This window comes from Ursus arctos, unplaced genomic scaffold (assembly GCF_023065955.2).
Source record: "Ursus arctos isolate Adak ecotype North America unplaced genomic scaffold, UrsArc2.0 scaffold_14, whole genome shotgun sequence".
NCBI lineage: Eukaryota > Metazoa > Chordata > Mammalia > Carnivora > Ursidae > Ursus > Ursus arctos.
In genome coordinates, this window is record NW_026622808.1 from 57764342 (window position 1) to 57783929 (window position 19588).

The 19588-nt window shown below is 40.6% G+C and overlaps 1 protein-coding gene across 8 annotated transcripts in view; it reads left to right on the top strand.

The window, feature by feature from the left end:
- Nucleotides 1–18287, top strand: part of LOC113256632 (contactin-4) — an 877814-nt gene extending 859527 nt beyond the window's left edge. For all 8 annotated transcript variants that reach the window (XM_057311891.1, XM_057311888.1, XM_044385021.3 and 5 more), the window contains 9 exons: nucleotides 1146–1304; nucleotides 3652–3801; nucleotides 5286–5356; nucleotides 6402–6636; nucleotides 7125–7237; nucleotides 7798–7984; nucleotides 8416–8528; nucleotides 13726–13894; nucleotides 16471–18287. In XM_057311891.1, the coding sequence (XP_057167874.1) occupies nucleotides 1146–1304; nucleotides 3652–3801; nucleotides 5286–5356; nucleotides 6402–6636; nucleotides 7125–7237; nucleotides 7798–7984; nucleotides 8416–8528; nucleotides 13726–13894; nucleotides 16471–16571 (1298 nt within the window). In that variant the 3' untranslated portion in view covers nucleotides 16572–18287. The remainder of the gene's footprint in view (nucleotides 1–1145; nucleotides 1305–3651; nucleotides 3802–5285; nucleotides 5357–6401; nucleotides 6637–7124; nucleotides 7238–7797; nucleotides 7985–8415; nucleotides 8529–13725; nucleotides 13895–16470) is intronic.
- Nucleotides 18288–19588: the final 1301 nt, after the last annotated feature.

Genomic DNA, 19588 nt, shown 5'->3' on the forward strand with positions numbered 1-19588 from the left:
GTCTTACTTAGGGAAATTACAATTAACTTTTCACCATTCCGCTAGATGTCTTTCTTCCGTGCCCAGTGGCATGGCCCAGTAGTGCAAGGCAGTACACTTGACCACTACATGGGGCTGAGCAAAGCCCTCCCAGGAATATCTCCTTATTCCTGCCTCAGGGACATGAGGATTGTCATCATGTCTACCTCACCATCACCTTCCCTCCTGAGGTGGTCAGTTGTGTCTTGCTGAAAGTGCATTTAACTGCCTGGTAAGAGATTTTCCTGTCGGAGTCTAAGACGCCTCTGGGGCTGTGCTTGGTGGATATTTTGTGGTTGTTTGCCTACTGCTTTCCATCCTCTGTTTATTTAAGATTTCCAAGCCTTCATTTAAAACTGATTTCCTCTCATTTCAATGGTTTAAATACATGGGCAGAAACAGTGAACATCAGGAAGATAAGGGGAAAAATACAGGTATGACTTACAAAACTGCAAATGAGGGTCGTTAGACTCCAGCCCGATTCTGAAGTTGTGTTGAAGAAACCACAATCTTTTGACTCTTGAGCACTGGCCATTTTCACAGAAGTTCCCTTGCAAAGAAGGGTGTGTTTGCATATGATCTGGGGCAGGGGTGGGATCAGTAATTACAGTACAGTGGAAATGTGTGGAGCAGCATTGTGACCATCAAAGTTCCAAATCCAGTTCTGCTCAAATCCACATTTGCAGTGCTAGAAATGACCATTTCCAAAAGACTTTCATCTTCATTTATCACTACTCTATCCAAAGATAATACTGCCTGACCCATACCAGAAACCTGTAAGTATATGATAGATGAAGTTAAGAATTTGAGTTTTTGTGGTATCTCAATATTCTCTCCTAGCATTTCGAACCAGTATTCTATTTTAATTCTCTGTTTACCTATTATTTTTTTCTGATTATTTAGTGAGCCCCTAGAAAGAAGGGTCCGTGTCTCATTCATCTCTGTAGTTTCAGAGCCTAGAAGAATGTTGGGCACCCAACAGGCATTCAAAAAGGAATTGACAAGTGATGAATCTGTGAGTGGTTGAATAAATGGTTGAATGGATCAGCATTGCATTCAATTATGCAACCCCTTGCTTGGACATGTGAACACAATGCTCCACTTCCGAGGGTCTTGCTCTCTCACAGGTCCCCCAGGACCCCCAGAGGCTGTGACCATAGATGAAATTACAGATACCACCGCTCAGCTCTCCTGGAGACCCGGACCTGACAACCACAGCCCCATCACCATGTATGTCATTCAAGCCAGGACTCCATTCTCCGTGGGCTGGCAAGCAGTCAATACAGGTACCATACTGGATGCCTGGTGCTAGTGTCTCACAGAGGCTTCTGAAACTCAGCATAATGGACAAAGCTTTGTGGCAGAAGCCAAGGGCCATCAAAGTTCTTACTCAGACGCAGCTATGAATGATACATTATGGCAGTGTTTCCTAAACCTCAGTGAATGGTACTATCGTTTAGTTAATATTTTTCTTTATATCAACTCACATTTATTTGTTTGTTTTTTAACTTGTCCTAAGCTACAATGTCTATGAAATGCTAGGTCTGTGTGTTGGTTATATTTTTTCTTAACATACGTATTAAAATTCATTAGTTGTAAAAATAAAATGCATCAATCTGCATATTACCTAAAATCATCCGTGTACTGCTGTTAATACACTTTGAGAAGCAGTGGATTATACCAGTCTACATAGTCTCTGTAAAGTTTGTCTATGGCTCTCAAGAAACCAGTAACTAAGGACTGCCTGGGCCCTCTTGACTTGGTATCTTTTTTTTTTTTTTTTTTTTGATGGCTAAATTTGGACATGAAGAGGCATGAGATTTTGTTATATGCAAAACTATATGAGATGGCCACACCATCCCTGCCCTTCCAAATTGATTCTAGTTATTTTATCTAGGTTTCATTTGAGGAAGAATGGACAAACAAGTAGTTTTTGCAAGCAAGATACACACTCCTCTGGTCCCCAAGGGTTGGCCGTGCAGTCTTAATGTTTTGAGGTAGAAATAAATGCATGGAGTGATAGGCCTAGTTCTGTGCAATTCAGATGAGTCGTATTGATTTTAACAGCATCATTTTTTTTCCCATCAGCTTATCCAACCTCAGAAATGGGTTTCTGTGTTTCCAGCTCAATCTCTGACTTTATTCTGAGTCACAAGGGTGGCTAGGAAGGGAAGATAGAAAAAATCTGGAAGTTAGGGGATCATGCTAGCCCTGACTCTCTATACAACTTCATCTTCCCCTTCTGTTAAATGGGCATGATAAGAATTGTTTATGAACCAAAAGAGAAACAATTGTGAAACATTTTTAAGAACAGGAAGTACTACAGAAATATAATGAAAAAAGAAAGAGGATGAAGATGCTGCTGCGGATAATAACGATGGTTAAAAAAAAAACACTAGAATTTGCTGAGCTCTTGCTATGTGCTATATGCTCTGCTAAGTGCTTTTTTTTTTAGATTTTCTCAACAACATTGTGAATAGATACTGTTATTAGCCTCATTGTATGGTAGGGAAACCAAGGCATGGAAAGGTTAAGAGACTTACCCAAGGTCGGTGGGCTACTAAGTGTGAATTCAAGTTTAGAATCGAGTTAGTCTGACTCCAAAGCCCACACTCTACACCTTTGGAGGCTAGGATTGTGTTAGTGTGGCCTAAGGAGGCTGGCAGCCACTGAATCCTAGTCACCAGTATGATGACCTCAGCTTTGTCACAGGAGACCTCCCTTTGAGTCTTCTGGGCTATATGGGAAATCTTTTTGTTTTGTTTTGTTTTGTTTTGTTTTGTTTTATTTTATTTTATTATTTTTTTGGTAAGTTCTACACCCATTGTGGGGCTTGAACTCCCAACCCTGAGATCAAGAGTTGCATGCTCTACTGACTGAGCCAGCCAGGCACCCCTCACATGGAAAATCTTTATGATAACCAGTTTAAAACTCAAAAAGTTGTTCAGCGAGCATGGAGGCAATGTCCACAGCTTCTTGGCCTCTAGTATCAACCGGTGGGCCATGATGACCTCTTGGGAAGGAGCCCTTCTCCAAATATAGCTGGGTGAATATGATCAAATTCTGCCTCTCTGACTCCTTTTTTTGAGTTCTTCATGGCCTTTCATGTTTTCAGATTATTTCTTGAGATATGTTAGTACAGTTCCTGTCGGTGGCATTATAGATTTGTAACGTTGTTAACTTCATTATTATAATAGGTTAAAGAGCTTGGACCACACAGTCAAAGGTGCAAATCCACTGCAATCTTGGGTCAGTAACCTAACCCTTACAAGGCACGTTTTCCTCATCTATAAAAATGAGGACAGTAATTTTACTTTACTTGTAAAAAGTAAATAGTGTGCCTAACACTGTGCAGTAAATGCTGAAAAATGTATTAGGTGATAGCATTAATGATTACTGTCAATGCTTTGGGGCCTTGAAGACCATAATGTCGTCTGCTGGTATCTGACTTGAACTTGTTAGGTTAGTAAAAGAGAGTTCTGGGATTGCTTCCCTGTAACAGCAGTCATACAGCTTGTCTCAGACTGACTCCAGTGCCCTCAGCACACAGTAATGGTAATGAGGATGGATGGAAGCTCCTATCTGCTTAACATGGAATTCTATAAAACATCCCCATCTTTTGATGTCTTTCAGTCCCAGAGCTTATTGATGGAAAGACATTCACAGCGACTGTCGTGGGTTTGAACCCTTGGGTTGAGTATGAATTCCGCACAGTTGCCGCCAATGTGATTGGGATCGGGGAACCCAGCCGGCCCTCAGAGAAGCGGAGGACAGAAGAGGCTCGTGAGTAGCAGCAGGACACAGAGAGTCTGTGCCAGTGGCTATAATCTCTTAGGAAAAGGCTCTGAATTCTTCCTGCTCTTCAGCCCTAATGAGGCTCTGGATTAGCACCCCCTTCCCTTGAATGACTTAATGATCAGAAATCAGGCCAGTAGATGCTCAGCTTCAAGAGCTAAGATCTCACTCTTCACTGGGTCTCCTTGTACAGGGAGAGACACCCTGTGCTTAGTTCTTCTGAACACCAACTCTTTCTTCGTGGGTTCGTCACCAAGATTCTTCAACCAGGAATTATTTTTTTAATACACATCCCACATTTCAAATAAAATCAACACACAGAAATCACTAGTTGCAAAAATAAGTTCTTCAGAAATATCCAGTAAGATTTTCTTAGAGTATCAGCCATTCCCAGAAGCTAAGATTCGGAACATCCTGCTAATTCATACAAGCCCGGTTAGCAATTTAGTATGACCCTGTGTGGGCACAGCTTGGGCACAGGGCGAGAATAACATGCATCTGCCTCACTTGTACTCTCTCCTGGGAAGTGGGAGGCTTCCTTGTGGGTCTTTGCACAGCCCCCAGCTGTGATAAGGTGATATGTTTGTTGAAGGTTCCTAAGCAAGTGGGAACCCTGACCCTACTCTTTGGACAGAAATCTATCTAGATTTATGTCATTGGCTTTAACTGAGGGAACAACCCAGTCATCAATTTTTAAATTCTGTCTGGAGTCTTTCATTTACATGATGATAACTAGCTAATCCCCATGCTCTTTTCCCCCTCTAAAACTGTCGTTTAATTGATTCCTCTCAGGAGTCCTGAGGAGGAAGCTGGCATAATTTCCCCTCTTTTACAGAGAAAACTGGGGATCAAAGAGGTTAAGCACAGTGAGCCAGGGGTCAACCTATGTCCACCACTTCCTTCAGCACTCAGCTCAAAACTCACCTTCCTCCGAGAAGCCGTTAGCCCAGCCCTCCTCTGAGCAGCCTGCCACTTGAGAACGCCACTGCACTTCATTCTGTCTGCACCGTGTTGTTGTTTGTCGTTGACGTTGCTCTGTAATTGTTCTGCGTGTGCTCTCGACCCCCAAGACATTGTGAGCTCTGCACAGGCAGAGTGTGTGTTGTCTGTCCTCTGTGTGCCACCGCATGGTTAATAAATGCCTATCCAAGCATTAGAACCAGAACCTCAGTCCTTTCAAACTGCTGAAACTCGGCCTCCAGACATGGAGCTGAACTCAATTGGTCAGACTTGTCACATGCCTTGTGTACCTTGTTGAATGGGAAACAGGTAACTAACAGCAATTTCCTTGGTACGTTTCACTTCTTTAAGCTGACGCTTTGGGCCACTTGACCACACTGTTTCTGATCTCAAATGACAAAGATATGTTTATCGGCGTATTTGTTTAAAGTGAGTCACTTCAGCCAGGCGACCTTCCTGCCCCTCATTTGCTTTTAACACCTGACGTGACTTGTTTTTTGTTTCCTGCACAGTCCCCGAAGTCACCCCAGCTAACGTCAGTGGTGGCGGAGGCAGCAAATCTGAACTGGTTATAACCTGGGAGGTAAATGAATCATGGAACAAAAGGAACGTACAGTAGTCTAGGCTATTTTATTTTTTTCCTCTATGTTAAACAACTCTGAGAAGTTTTCTCCTGTGTTTTGAAGAGCTAAAATTCAGTGGGGTGCAAACACTCCCTCTCACCTAGCTAATGGGTAGCAGGAAAAGATGGTGCTTGCCCATCAGTTGTTGAATTAAGTTTGAATTGGATTCATCACAGAAAAAACAATCATGAAATGGAAGACAACACAAGAAAAAATGTATACATATATATATCCATGAAGGCTGGTTCAAAGAAAACCAGTTTTCCCCTCTTCCTGAATTGATGCATAGCCAATTGATTAAAAACCTCGGCCAGCAATAGATTTGGTGTACCAGCACGGTTTCCTGGCAGTTGACTTTGCTTCTGAGGCCCCCTTCTATGAGGTATTTTTAAAACAACTTGGAGGTAGGTTAGTCACCAATTTATTAAAAATTGATTTTGAGAGAGGAGATTGGAATTTTAGTAAGGATTCTTAATGTTTTTGAAACAAAACTAAGTAGTCCCCGAACTTAAAATATTTCATTTAACTAAAGCCCCAACAATAAAAGAAATTACTCACCCCCTCCAGCTTAAGTCCTCAGTTCTGAGGGGGAAGATCTTGTCTGAGCCAAGATGAGATCTTCAACGAGATATTTTGTCTGTTTGGCACTGGAGGAAGATTTGTATTGGATGGTACATGTTGCATTGTTGGTTTCTAGATCAACTATCAACTGAATTTCATAGTCATTTCTAAGAACTTCAGAGCTGTGTCTCCCCCATCAAGAAGCCAGGCTGTCCAGTACAGGTTCTCGTTGGGGTTTGTTTGTTTAACCCTACTTCAATACCTCATCCATAGCTAATGTAGACTGATGGCAAGCCCCAAACCTAAGTCTCTTGACAAAACCCAAAGTAAGATAGGTGGGGAAGAATGCATATAAGAATGTTGGGAGGTAGGGTGAAATAAAACAGTTTTAGCATTTGAATCAAACTGCTGTGATTTCTGAAGACCACCTCCCTTCTTTTCCAGACGGTCCCTGAGGAATTACAAAATGGCAGAGGCTTTGGCTATGTGGTGGCCTTCCGGCCCTATGGCAAAATGATCTGGATGCTGACAGTCCTGGCATCAGCCGATGCCTCCAGATATGTGTTCAGGAATGAGAGCGTGCGCCCCTTCTCTCCCTTTGAGGTTAAAGTGGGCGTCTTCAACAATAAAGGAGAAGGCCCATTCAGTCCCACTACAGTAGTATATTCTGCAGAAGAAGGTATGACTTATGCTGCCTCTCTATATGATATTTGTTCAGTTCTGAGATGTTGTTGATTTTAGGACTGAACTGTCACTCAGGAGAGTTTTACTGAGTCTTACTCAAGTCAGTTGGCTTTCCTTTGTTCTACGCTCTGATTTTCATAATCCAGTGACCAGGACTCTCACCTATGGCAAACGCTAATTAAGAAGGATGTGTGTTAAAGGAATTACTAGCTATGAAAACTTGGTGCTTAAATTCAAGCAGTCCTGGATTACTTCCCTTCCACCTACCCCCAAATTTAGAAGCCAAAGACTTTGTCTTTACCATCTCTAGTACCACTCCCTTCCAGCTATTAATCATGACTCCTCTGTAAAATGATGGTTAGGGTCATAATCACTAAGGGCTGTTATACAGTCATTGGTTATTTGCTCCTTATAATGCCAGTATCTAGAAGTCTATCCTGATGCAACTGATAGAGTAATTACTTTTTCCACACTCATCTGTAGAACCCACCAAACCACCAGCCAGCATCTTTGCCAGAAGTCTGTCTGCCACAGACATTGAAGTTTTCTGGGCCTCCCCCATGGAGAAGAATAGAGGACGGATACAAGGCTATGAGGTAAGCAAGAGATATGTATATTGGGTCTGGGAAAGATCTACCCCTCAATGAGACCTTCAAGACACAGTCTATTGAGAGGAAGACTCAGATTCCCGTTCAGAGGCATTTGTTTCAAAGAACAATGGCTTCTAGTAGACATTAGTTGAAGCATTAACATTCCACTGTGAGATCACCCTTTCTCTGGTACACTCGAGAAATCTTTTTCAAAATACATGTGGGTCTAAGCATTTACAATAGGGTTGGCAAAATGAGCTTTGACTTCTGACACACGCAGTATCACTTGGGCTCAAAATAAATGTGGGGGACAAGCGAGAATTATCCAACAATGGTTGTGCCAATTTTCCATCTTACTATGAAGCTCAGAACAAAAAGGGGGCCCTTCCTATTGCAGGTAAGTTCTCAGAGCATACCAACCCCTTGGCTCTGAAAGTTCTGCTTATGATTTGGTATAAAAAATTAATTCAATCTTAACAATCTGCATTTTTAAAAAAGTCAGCTGATGATATTGGAAATATCCCCAATAGGTATGATTTCCAAGGTCTTCCCTTTTATTTTCTCAGGTTAAATACTGGAGACATGATGACAAGGAAGAAAATGCTAGAAAAATACGAACAATTGGAAATCAGACATCAACAAAAATCACCAATTTAAAAGGCAGCGCACTGTATCATTTAGCTGTCAAGGCGTATAATACTGCGGGGACAGGCCCATCCAGTGCAACGGTCAATGTGACAACCAGAAAGCCACGTAAGAACATCCTTGCTCAGAAATATTTTAGGGATTCATCAGACATATCCCCAGTTCATTCCCCATCCCCACCTCCCAATGATCATTTGCATACTAATTGGTATCATTATGTGGATTCAAATTTACCTTAGCATTTTAACTGAACCTTTCCGAACACCATGCAAAATTCATTGCTCCAGAGGACAGAAAGATAAATGTTTTTCTCCTCACTGAGAAAGGCTACTTCTTTTAGATATCAATGTTAGGCGACCAACTGAATCTTTTTCCATTTGCAATGCTGTATCTCGTCAGATTTTAGTGACCTTGAAGACACATATTAGTGCAATAGCCCATTAAATTGCTTCCACTCTTGAATTCTAGTAAGGAGATATTCCTCAGAATCCATTGAGACTTAATAATCTGTGACTTCGTATATCTTAATTTTTTTATAGCACCAAGTCAACCCCCTGGAAACATCATATGGAATTCATCGGACTCCAAAATTATCCTGAATTGGGATCAAGTGAAGGCCCTAGATAATGAGTCGGAAGTAAAAGGATACAAAGTGGGTAATTTCTTTTTTGCAGAGGCCCCTAATCCTGCTGTTAGTGAGAACAGTCTCTTCTCAGGAAATCATATGAACTATGTTCTCACTTTCCCTGATGACATCCCACAGCCCCTCTAGGCATCTCTGTCCCCACAGTGGTTTCCTCTGAGTTTTATAAATGGTCCACGGCAATAAGCCAGATGTAGAAAATTGCCTAAACTTCGGAATCAGGCAGAGTCAATCAGAAATGGTTGAAGACCCTGTGGTTGTGTCTTCAAAAACTCTTGAAGAACCACATTTGTAACATCTCTCCTGTCAGCTTTGTTTTGTGCTTGTCCTGGTTGTCTTTTTTTTTTTAATCAACAATATTATGAATGGTTAATCATTTTTGTTCATGTTCGTATAGTTAGAGAGATTTATACAGAGAAAAAGAAGCAAAGAATTTGTAGAAGATTCATTGGCTTGATCCCAGAGTGTTAGCCTGACTTTAAAGAGCTAGAAAAGAAAATGTGAATGGCCTTGGTGCCACAATTAAAAGCAATTGGTAATATCTTGTTTCGTTTCAGTTTGAAGCAACATTCGAGGCAGTGCAATGCAGGCCACACAAAACCAGTCTGTAGGCTATATTTTGTGGCATTTTTGCACAGAGATGTTGAGCGTAGCAGATAGGCAGTTTAACTAGCTTTAACTAGTCAGGAACTAGTTAAAAAAACATGGGACTGTTCGAAAGTAGGTGATAAAACCTGAGCTGGAATTGGGAGTTGACATAGTTGGTGGTAGAACCTTAGGTATTATGATTAGAGATTCAGGAAAATGCTCCCTGTCATGGATTCCTTTTCTTTCATTCACATGGCGCGGTGATTTGTATTGTACCAATGGAGAAACATTCCCTAAAAACTAATCTTCAGACCTTTTACTGGGCCTTTTTTAAGAGCAAAGTCTTCTGGAAGGGTCTTCTAGCATATAGCACAAAGAGATAGGAGACCCACATATTGGTCCTCTATTGACTATGTGACTCTAAGTGAATCACTTAACCCCTTGGGATGGCATTTTCTCTTTTATTAAAGGAGAAATTTTCTAGTATCTTCATATTTCTCTGAACTTTTGCGCAGACATTTCAGTTGGGCTATGAAAAAGGGAGAAAGATAGACAGTTCTCTGGGAAAGAGTGTTCCAAGCACAGTGAACCAGATGTGCAAAGGTTCTGAGGTGGGCACATGCCAATGTGATACAACAGGAAGCATGAAAGACTATGATGAATTAGAGATTTTCTCATTGTCCAGAAGCAGCCGTGGCTTCTGAGCTCTTACGTAGTGTTGCCAAACAGTATGGCCATATTTTCCAGTTTTTCAGTAAAACGCAACATTTTTTTCATGTATAATTTTTTGGATGGTTTTAAAGGTGGACATCTAACTTAAAATAAAATAAACACTACAAGAGCCAAACAGTTAAAATATGCAGGATGGTTTTAAATGTGGACATCTAACTTGAAATAAAATAAACACTACAAGAGCCAAACAGTTAAAATATGCAGGGCCATCGGTTTTCTACCCTCTAACCTCCCTTGTTTTGCATTTGTGAAGACAGAGACCAGAGAGGGGAAACAATTTTCCCACACAGATGGTGGCCAAACTAGGCTGAGTTAAGAATATAGGTTGTTGACCTAGACTTGCCTGCATTTGAATGCTAACTCTATCCTTCACTGTTCATGGTACCTTGGGAAAATTGCATAGTATCTTCAGGTCTCAGCATCCTCATCTTTGAAATCAGAATAATAAGGGTGCCGACCTCAAGAGGTAATGGTCTTAGAACATACGGTGTTCACTGGCCCACTGAAGATGTCAGGCAGATCCTCCAAAGCCACCGTAAAGCTCCCCAGGGTCAAAGAGCCCAGGCATCCCATAACATAGTAGGTAGTGACAGAGCTCTCATTGCTTGGAGGAGGACATCTCCAGGTGCTGAGTATATATCTGTGTCAGTGAAGTGGGGAGAGGTTCCCTGCCAGGTTCCATAGATAGTGCTTTGAATCAAAGCACAGGTCAAAATAACACAATTAAATGCTCTGATACCAACCACTGCCTCATCTTTCTCCCTGGTATAGTGGTCCAGAAATCCAAATCACTGTGATGGTTGTAGCCAAAGAGTGGGAACTGCCATAGAACACCAAATCACCTAAATGTTGCTCATTGTAGCATGCAAGGATGTCCCGTGAAGGACGAGGAGCAGAGGAAATCCAGTTTGAGGGAAAGTAGCTGAGAGTCCTATTGTTAACCTTTATTATGGGAGTGTCTCAGTGATTTAAAAACATCCAGGGACCACAGCTGCAAGAACAGAAGCATAGAACTGTGCCCTAAGGACCTTCCCCAGAAGGTCACTGAAATCCAAGGAAATCACACCTTTGGGAGGCAGTGACTTCACTTTTTTTGGGGTATTGATGATCTGGACACTTCATATATTGATCTACATCTAGTAAGAAAATCAGAGATCCAATGGCTCCATTTTAGCGACTTATACTGATTCCCAAGGCAACACCTGTCATCTTTGATAACTTAGGACAAATCTCCACTTTGATGTTTCACCCAGACATTGAAAAATGGACTACAACTAAAATAATTTCAGGTTGTTGATGCTGTCTAATGTGATAAGAACAAAAACTAAACTTCTCTAACTTTTCATTAAAGAAAAAGAACATACAGCGTTCAAACAGAAAGTAAGCATTGAATCACGTTTGCTACTGTTATCATTACTCCCATGAATCCACTCTTTCTCCAGGTCTTCCACCCTGGATTATATGAAATGCAAGCACAGCCTTCAAATCAATCAGCTAAACCGAGTGGTGTAAATAAAGGTTTTACAGGCTTTTATTTAGGTTCCAATGCAGTCCCTAATATTACAAGACTGATAAGCCGCACTGATAACGGGGCTATTTTTTCCTGGAAGTGTTTCTTTTGGATTTATATTTGAAACTGGTTGAATTCTCTGTGCTCTGTCTGGCAAGGACCAGAGGTAAATCAAAGAAGCAATTTATTCCTCAAAGCCAGCTGTGCCCTTGCATCCCATCAGCCAGCCCATGTTCCTGAAGGGCCGTGGTGAGACGCTTTGACACTCCTGAATGTGCCTGAGGATTTATTTGAGCCTGCTCGTTAACGAGGGGATGGCGAGTTTGATACGACTGATGCTCCAGAGAAGGAGGGGGGCGCTTATGAATCTTTCCACCTTAAGGAAATTGTGTTTTCCACCTTGTCTTAGAGAGATATAAATTAAGGTGATGAAATGCCAGGGAACAAATGGGATCTATACCATTTTGAGGGAATTTTATGAATTTTATGTGTGTTTGGTTTTTATCTCAGTAGTGGAGTGGCCTTATCCTTAACCCCAGCAGATCAGAATTTTGAAATGTGAGCTAACCTTTCAGTTCTCAAAGCATGGTTCCTGAACCAGAGGCCCTGGCATTATCTGAGAACTTGTTAGAAATGGAGATTTTCAGGTCCAACGTCAGACCTACTAAGTCAGAAATTCTGGGGTGGGGTCCAGTGATCTGTGTTTGAACAAGCCCTCCAGGCAATTCTGATACACGGGTTAGATCCCTGATCTAATCCAGGATTTCCAGCCGCATTAACATCATGTCAAACTCTTTTTTTTTTTTAAGTACCACAGCCTCAACACCCCCTCCATGGAGTCCAACTCTGGATGGGGCCATAGCAGGCCTTCTGAGCCTCCTCACTTTGGCCAGTTTGAGCTGGAGGACTCTCGGTTTAGGGACCGTCCTCTGCGTTGTAGGATGTTTTGCAGCATCTCTGGCCCCCACCCAGTAAACAGGAGTGCCTCTGTGGTAACCAAAAATGTCTGCGGACATTGCCAAATGCCCCCTGGGAGAGAGGAGCAAAATTGCCCCTTCACCCCCCTCCACTGTGTTGAGAAGCACTGGGCTAGAGTGTCACTATTTTACACATTCCCCAAGTGCTTCTGCCACACAGCCAGGACAGAGAACACTCATCACCCACCCCTCTGTTTCTCACTACCAGGAGAAACTGGAGCTTTTGGAGGATTGTGATTTAAGAGAAGGGGTTTAGGAGTTCTCACCCTGCCACGTACCAGCTCTGTGACCTCATCCAGCCTCTGTTTTCTCATCTGTGCCATGGAATAATAATGCCTGTGTTGTCCAATTGTTGTGACAGTTAAACATGGCAATGTTGATAAGGTGCTTACGTCGCAGTCAACATCGGAAAGTATTTGCAGGATTGTTATCATCACAGTTGTTATATCCAAAAAGGTAGATGCACTTGTCCAGGCTTTTAGATTTTGTTTCTGGTTGGAGTTGGTGGCAATCAGAGTAGGCAATTCAAGGCAGGGGGATGTGTTTTCAGGAGACCTAGTTGGGAACCTCATCAAATGAGCCACCACCCCGGACTCCCATCCAGGGGAGGCCAAGAAGGGAAACATGAGTGGGATTGTGGAAGCTATAGACACTTCTGGAAAGACAGTAATCACCACAGAATATCCCATTTTCCACGTAGCTCAGAAAAGGTTCTGAGGCGGAGGAGAAGGGAGTTCCTGCCCTTACCTTTCAGAGATCATCTCCCTGTGCTGAAATGTGCTTTCTCTGAAGGATTCGTGATAATAATAATGTGTGATGCCTGCCTTGTGTTTCTTACCTTTGCCAAGGATGTTTGTTTATCTCGTGTTCCCTTTAAGCCATCATAAACACTGTATGTCTTCCATGCTTCCTTTGAGCCAAGTCCATCACTTATATGCAATCCTTATGCAATCTTGAAAATACCCCAGCGAGGTGAATGTCATCGTTTCCTCATCCATGTAATGAAGCTCACATTGTAAATAGGAGTATAGTCACACAGTGGCCAAGTTGATTCTATGGCCAAAGTCCCTCACGTGCAACTGAGCTCTATATGGCCTCCAAGAGGAATTCGTTTTCCAGGCGTGTTACCTGAACGTTCCAGAGGTTATGTGAGGCCATACGGTGTGTTGGTTGACAGATGCTACCTCCGTCCCCGTCCTGTAAACTCCTTCCTCATAATGAAACGGTGGCTGCAGACATGTCCCTTGCTATAAATGAGCCTCCCAAGTGTGTGTGGGCAGCCTGACAACCTCAGTGTTCCCACACTTCGCTGGTGCCCAGAGGTGAGAACAAATGAATGCTCCATCTTCGGGGCCTTTGTGAGGACAGCAGGTGACACCTGTTCGTTCTATATTGGCAGGTCTTGTACAGATGGAACAGACAAAGCAGCACATCTGTCATTGAGACAAATAAAACATCAGTGGAGCTTTCTTTGCCTTTTGATGAAGATTATATAATAGAAATTAAGCCATTCAGTGATGGAGGAGATGGCAGCAGCAGTGAACAAATTCGAATTCCAAAGATATCAAGTAAGAGTGTCTCTTTCCTCCTCTCCCCCTACTGCTAGATCTCCTAAGTCTTCCCGATGAGTCCAGGCTTGGGCAAAGTGAAGCCCACAAAGAAAGTCTTCTATGAAAATGGGCAGTACTGTCCCCTTTCAGCAGGCAACTGATGTTTGCTGATCACAGGCAGTTTCATAGAGAAGACAATTTGACTCGTTTTGACTGATTTAATCAGTTCCCAATAAAAAATCAGATTAAAGCAGCCCCAGACCTATCACACAGGTTTTCCCATGTGGACGTGTGGTTTGCATCTACAATAACTGTAAAATTATAGCTCAGAAAGTTAAAAGCATGACTCAGTCAGGAGAAAAAAGCAAAGCGTTCTTTAAAATGCTGTAACTATTTGTCTTTAGCAAAACAATATAACTCAATGTCTGTGGCTAAAAATATTTTGAACTTGACACTATTAATTTTGAATGTGTGTATGTAACATGTACATAAATACATATGTCTATATATAGTCAAGATTATCTTTATTTACGAAGACTGAGCAGTGTGAGAATATTCTTTTTTTGAGCAAATATATATATTCAATCCTGTTTTTTAAATACTATGTTTGCAAATATTTCAGCAGAATATTATTTTTATTGCATGATTACATTTATTTAAAAAAAAAACAGAAAAGGCAAATCCACAGAGACAGAAATCAGATTAGTGACTGGTAGTTGCTGGCCAGTGGTGTGAATATCAGCTGAATGGGTCCTGGGTTTCCATGTGGTGTGATGAAAAAGTTCTGGAACTAGATAGTGGTGCTGGTTGAACAACATTGGAGTGTACTTCGTGCCACTGAGTTGTATACTTTCAAGGAGTTAAAATGGCAAGTTATATGTTATGTGTATTTTACCACAATAAAAAAAAAGATTGCAGCTAGATACTTAAATGTAGATTTTCACTGGCCTTTGGGTTTAACTGTCTCAAGATAAAGGTCTGGAGATAGAGATTGTCAAGCCATCAGTGAAGACATGGTATTTAAATCTTGGGCAAAATTCTCTCCACAGCATCCTGTGTTTCAGACACTCTGCTAAGTGTTCATCACATTGTTTTTCAGATGAGGAAAAGGGTCTAGTATGTCTTGCTGATACCAAGTTATAGTAAAGCATCCACTAAGCAATTTTAACTTCATCTGTAAAATGTAGATGCTTCTGACCAGACAAGGAAATGCTCATTGGTCGTTTTACCCTTCCCCTGAATTGGAATTTGCTAACATTGACAAATAGAACAAGACCTCGTGGAGACAGAGGCTGCAGCAATCCATGCTCCCGACTCAGGAGTGATTTGTCAATTTCCAGATGAAGTTTATATTTACTGTACCTTTTCTCCACATAAACATAGAGACATTTTTGTCTTTTATTTTTTTTAGAGGTAGGGGAGGAACAGAGGCAGAGGTAGAGAGAGAATCTTAAGCAGGCTCCATGCCCACCGCAGAGCTTAACGCGGGGCTCGATCTCACAACCCTGAGATCATGATCTGAGCCTAAATCAAGAGTCCATCGCTTAACAGACTGAGCCTCCCAGGCACCTCAGCATTCTTGTCTTTTAAAAAAACTGGGGAGAATTGGTCTCTATACCTCAGTAAGGCAAGGACTCTAAATTCTGTTGAAAGGAACCAGAGATGTGGAACCAGAGATGTGGAAGTAATTACCAAGCCACAAAAACACAAGATTGGGGTTTTATGGAGGTTAATTTATCTCACTCTGTTAAAATCTGACTTCATACTTTCTAATCATTGTAAGGATTGTTTGGTTGTTGTTTTTTTTTTTAGATTGGTGATTCTTGGTTTAATTCATTATAAAAAACAAATCATAAGCAATTATATTGGTATAATTAATTGATATTAGATGATAAGGATATAACTGTGAAAAAAACATGTTCTCTCCCTCAAAACATGGTCCATTTTGTTGGTCAAAGATCTTACAATCTTGGAGAACCTCGAACAACAGTTGGTAATCTGTTACTATGAAAAATGTAAGACCTATTAGAAAAGGTTTTATTTAAAAGGATGGAGATGATTTTGTTGGGAGAAAAGGATATATTTAGACAGACATGGATTTGAATCCCAATTCAGCTATTTACTAACTGGTTGACCTTAGACAAGTTATCTTACTTCTCTGGGCCCTAATTTCCTCATCTGTTAAATAATGTAATAACAATACCAGATGTGCTTACATTTTTTGTAAGAATCAAGTGTCCCGTGGCTCTATGCCCAACACAGAGGTAGAGTTAAAAAGGGAACAGTAACTTTTATTTTGCTGCATCATTGATATAATATTCATTAGTAATGTTATTAGTAACATTGAGGTTTCTTTTCACGTTAGATGTAGAATCCTTATTTTGCAAATGCATCAACGGAGGTCCAGAGATGTCCCATAACCTACTCTTAGGTTCCTGGCTAGGTAGTCATAGAACTGATATTAAAAAGTCATTAGGAAATTGTTATTTCTGGTAGGATCTGGCCAGTTCTGCTGATGCCTAAAACCCTTTGGCCTCGTTTTCCTCTGTAGCTAGGGTGAAGCAGTATTGAGTGAATTTATTCTCTCTTTTCAGATGCCTATGCAAGAGGAGCCGGACCTTCCACTTCAAATGCATGTACACTGTCAGCCATCAGCACGATCATGATTTCCCTCACAGCCAGGTCCAGTTTATGACAAAAGTTATCTAAAGGACTTGCTGTTTATAATATAAGCAACATTTAGCTAGTTGTTTTGAAGACACCCAGTACTAAGTAATATTGTTGTTCAAGTACATCTTATTACTGGAAAAAAAATGTTTTTTGCTTCTTTAGGAATGGCATTATACAGTACTTCCTCAAAGCAAATCTAGCTTTGTCTGAAGTTTCTTTGGAAACTCTGCAATGCACTGAAGACATCTGTAATATGATGTTACCAAAGCAGTTTACATATGTCCTTATATGCATATTTTTTATTATATATTTAGTGTTTTATAGAATTTTTTAAAGTTAACATGAAATGTAGATATTAATTTTTTCCTCTGCTGTAAAATGCTATGGGCAACACAATCATACAATTATTATTTGAGAATATTTGCTTTAGAGAAAGAGTTTGAAACTCTTCTTGGTAAATAAATTACAAATTACTTGTACAGTTTTACAAGATTCAGTGGCAGAACAGCTGAAGATTTGGTCTGTAACTCAAGGCTACTGTATGTAAATGACTCTTTGGACGGTTAATGCATTGGATCAAGTCCTTTTGATATGTACAATATATTTTCCCACCCTGTTGTGAATTTTGTTGTTCAACACAACTCGAGATGGTTTCAGGAATGGCTGCAAACTCAAAACCTAAACTAACTGCCCAAGAGGTACCTTGTGCAATATTCCCATCCCTGAATTTAGCATTGTACAGTAAGACTTTCCTTTCACTCAACTAAGTTAGCATCGACTTTGTAGTAGCGTTATCTTAGACATTAAATTTGAAGTTACATATACAGTAGTAACATAGACCAAAAGTGACTATAGTCAATCAAGTCTTTCAAAGGATAAAAGATAATTTACTATCTTTAAATGTATCTGTCTTGAATGTACATTTTTTAAAAAGGTAATTCTCTGTTGATGGATTCATAATTTCTTTATATATGTGTATGTCTTTAATAATAGAGCCCTTCTTTTGAATCAAAATCATGTATGGAATTTGGCAAATTTCTCCTATTTCAGCAAATAGTTGCCGCAAAGAATTTTTTCATGACACGATAAAAGATCTTTAGTATAACTGTATGTTATCTTGATGATTATCCTGTTTTGCAGCAGGTAGCTTCGTTGCTTTATAAGCTTTACCTTCTAGGTCTTAAAATCACACATTGGAAAATGACAATATCAAAAAAAATATTCTTTTGAAAAGAACTATTTGTTATAATGGGGGAGGTTTTGTAAGCTGACACTTGTGGAACAGTGCATATAAAAGGCAATGAAATTTTCTATAAAAATTTTCACATGTAAACACTCTGCCACCTTTTCTTCTTTCTCAGAGAGCTCAAATTTGCCTGTAATTTGTCATTTTTGCTTACAAATAACAGAAGTTAACTTTTCAACCTTCTAGCTATATTTATCCAATAAAGTCATAATCAGGATTCCACTTGTGTAAAAACTAGGGCGGTAACCAGAAAAAAATATTGTCAGTATTTCAAGCTGTGTTCCTCTCTTAGTTTGATATGGTTACTTCTATGTTAAAATACAACAGAACTTAAAATCACACACACAAAAAAATCAACAAAACAATAAAATGAATGAAAAAAAAAATGACACCCCAGGTAGTTCCCAACCCCAGTGTAAATGATATTTACCAGTGATCTAGCATATGTACTCTTTTTTTAAAGGTATTGTTAATAAATATTCTGTCATTTGTAAAGATACTTGTCTTTTGGGAGCATTTTTCCTGCCTGCCTGTCAGGGAATTTGTTAGCTCACCCTTGTGCTCGTTGTAATTTGAGACGATAGAGGGACTCAAAAGTCTCTGGCCATGATCCAAAGCTATTCCTTTGGAACTGACAACCCTGAAGACATCATTTCAAATCCTCTTTGGAAGCACAGAGGGTCAAAATCCACAAATATCCTGAAGATCAAACGTTAATATTTCCTCTTGATTTGCTAAGTCTTTTGTATGTTTAACCTATAGGGATATCTGTTGTTTTAAGGTTTCCTCCACCCCATTGCTAAAAGGAAAAATCTTAACTTGATCATTTAAGGCCCTTCTTAATCTAATAACGTAACTTCATACCAGGCTACACTGAGCCCTCACTGGCCCCAAAACACTGCTTGCTTTTGGTCTCACCTCTGTGCCTTTTGATCGTGCCCTCCCCACTCTTCTTTCTCACCCAATTCCCGACCGTCCTAGCGTAGCTCCAGCCCCAGCTGTCTGTGAAGTCTTCCCACACTTCAGCCCTTTAGGATGTCCTTCCTGTGAATTAGCCGCAAGCCCTGTCAATACCACTCATTTAGTAATTAATCAGGTACTACTTTTGGAAATCTCTTGTACTGTTATCTTGCATTTTAACTTAACTCCTGTATTGTTACTTAATTTTCCTTGTACTTATGCCTTGTCTTCCCAACTAGATTGTAAGCTCCTTGAGGGCAGGGACTTTGGTCTTATCTTCCATGTACTCTCCATAGTGCCTAGCACAGTGCCTTGCAATAAATAATCATTGATTAATTCACTGAAGGGGTCTTTGACGTAGCATTTTGCATCAGTTGCCCGCCTGTGTGCCACAGTGACCCAACCAGAGAAGACTGTGTCACTGCTTTTGTTAGGTGGTGGAAAGCATTAGAAGGCCTGGCTTCAAACTTTATGCTTTGAAAAAGTTCTTTGTATCTCTCTGCTTCATTATCTGGTAAATGAGGACCTGGATTAGCTGTTGTCTAACTGAGCTGAAGGTATTTTAGAAAGTGCATCGTAGGCACCTTCACCCACATCTGTCTGATTTGTTGGCTTCCGAGGTGGTTACAGGTTGGGTTCACTGGTTGCAAGCAACGGAAAACAACTGGCTAAGTTGAGCAAACAAAAAGGAATGACACAGATTAGGTCACACGAGCTGAGGAAACGCTGAATGGCCAAGTGTTGGTGAGAATAAGAACCAGGCTACTCTAAGAATCCAGACTGCAGGAACTTTGGAAATTGTATTCCAAGTGCTTTTCTGGAAACGAATTGGCTTT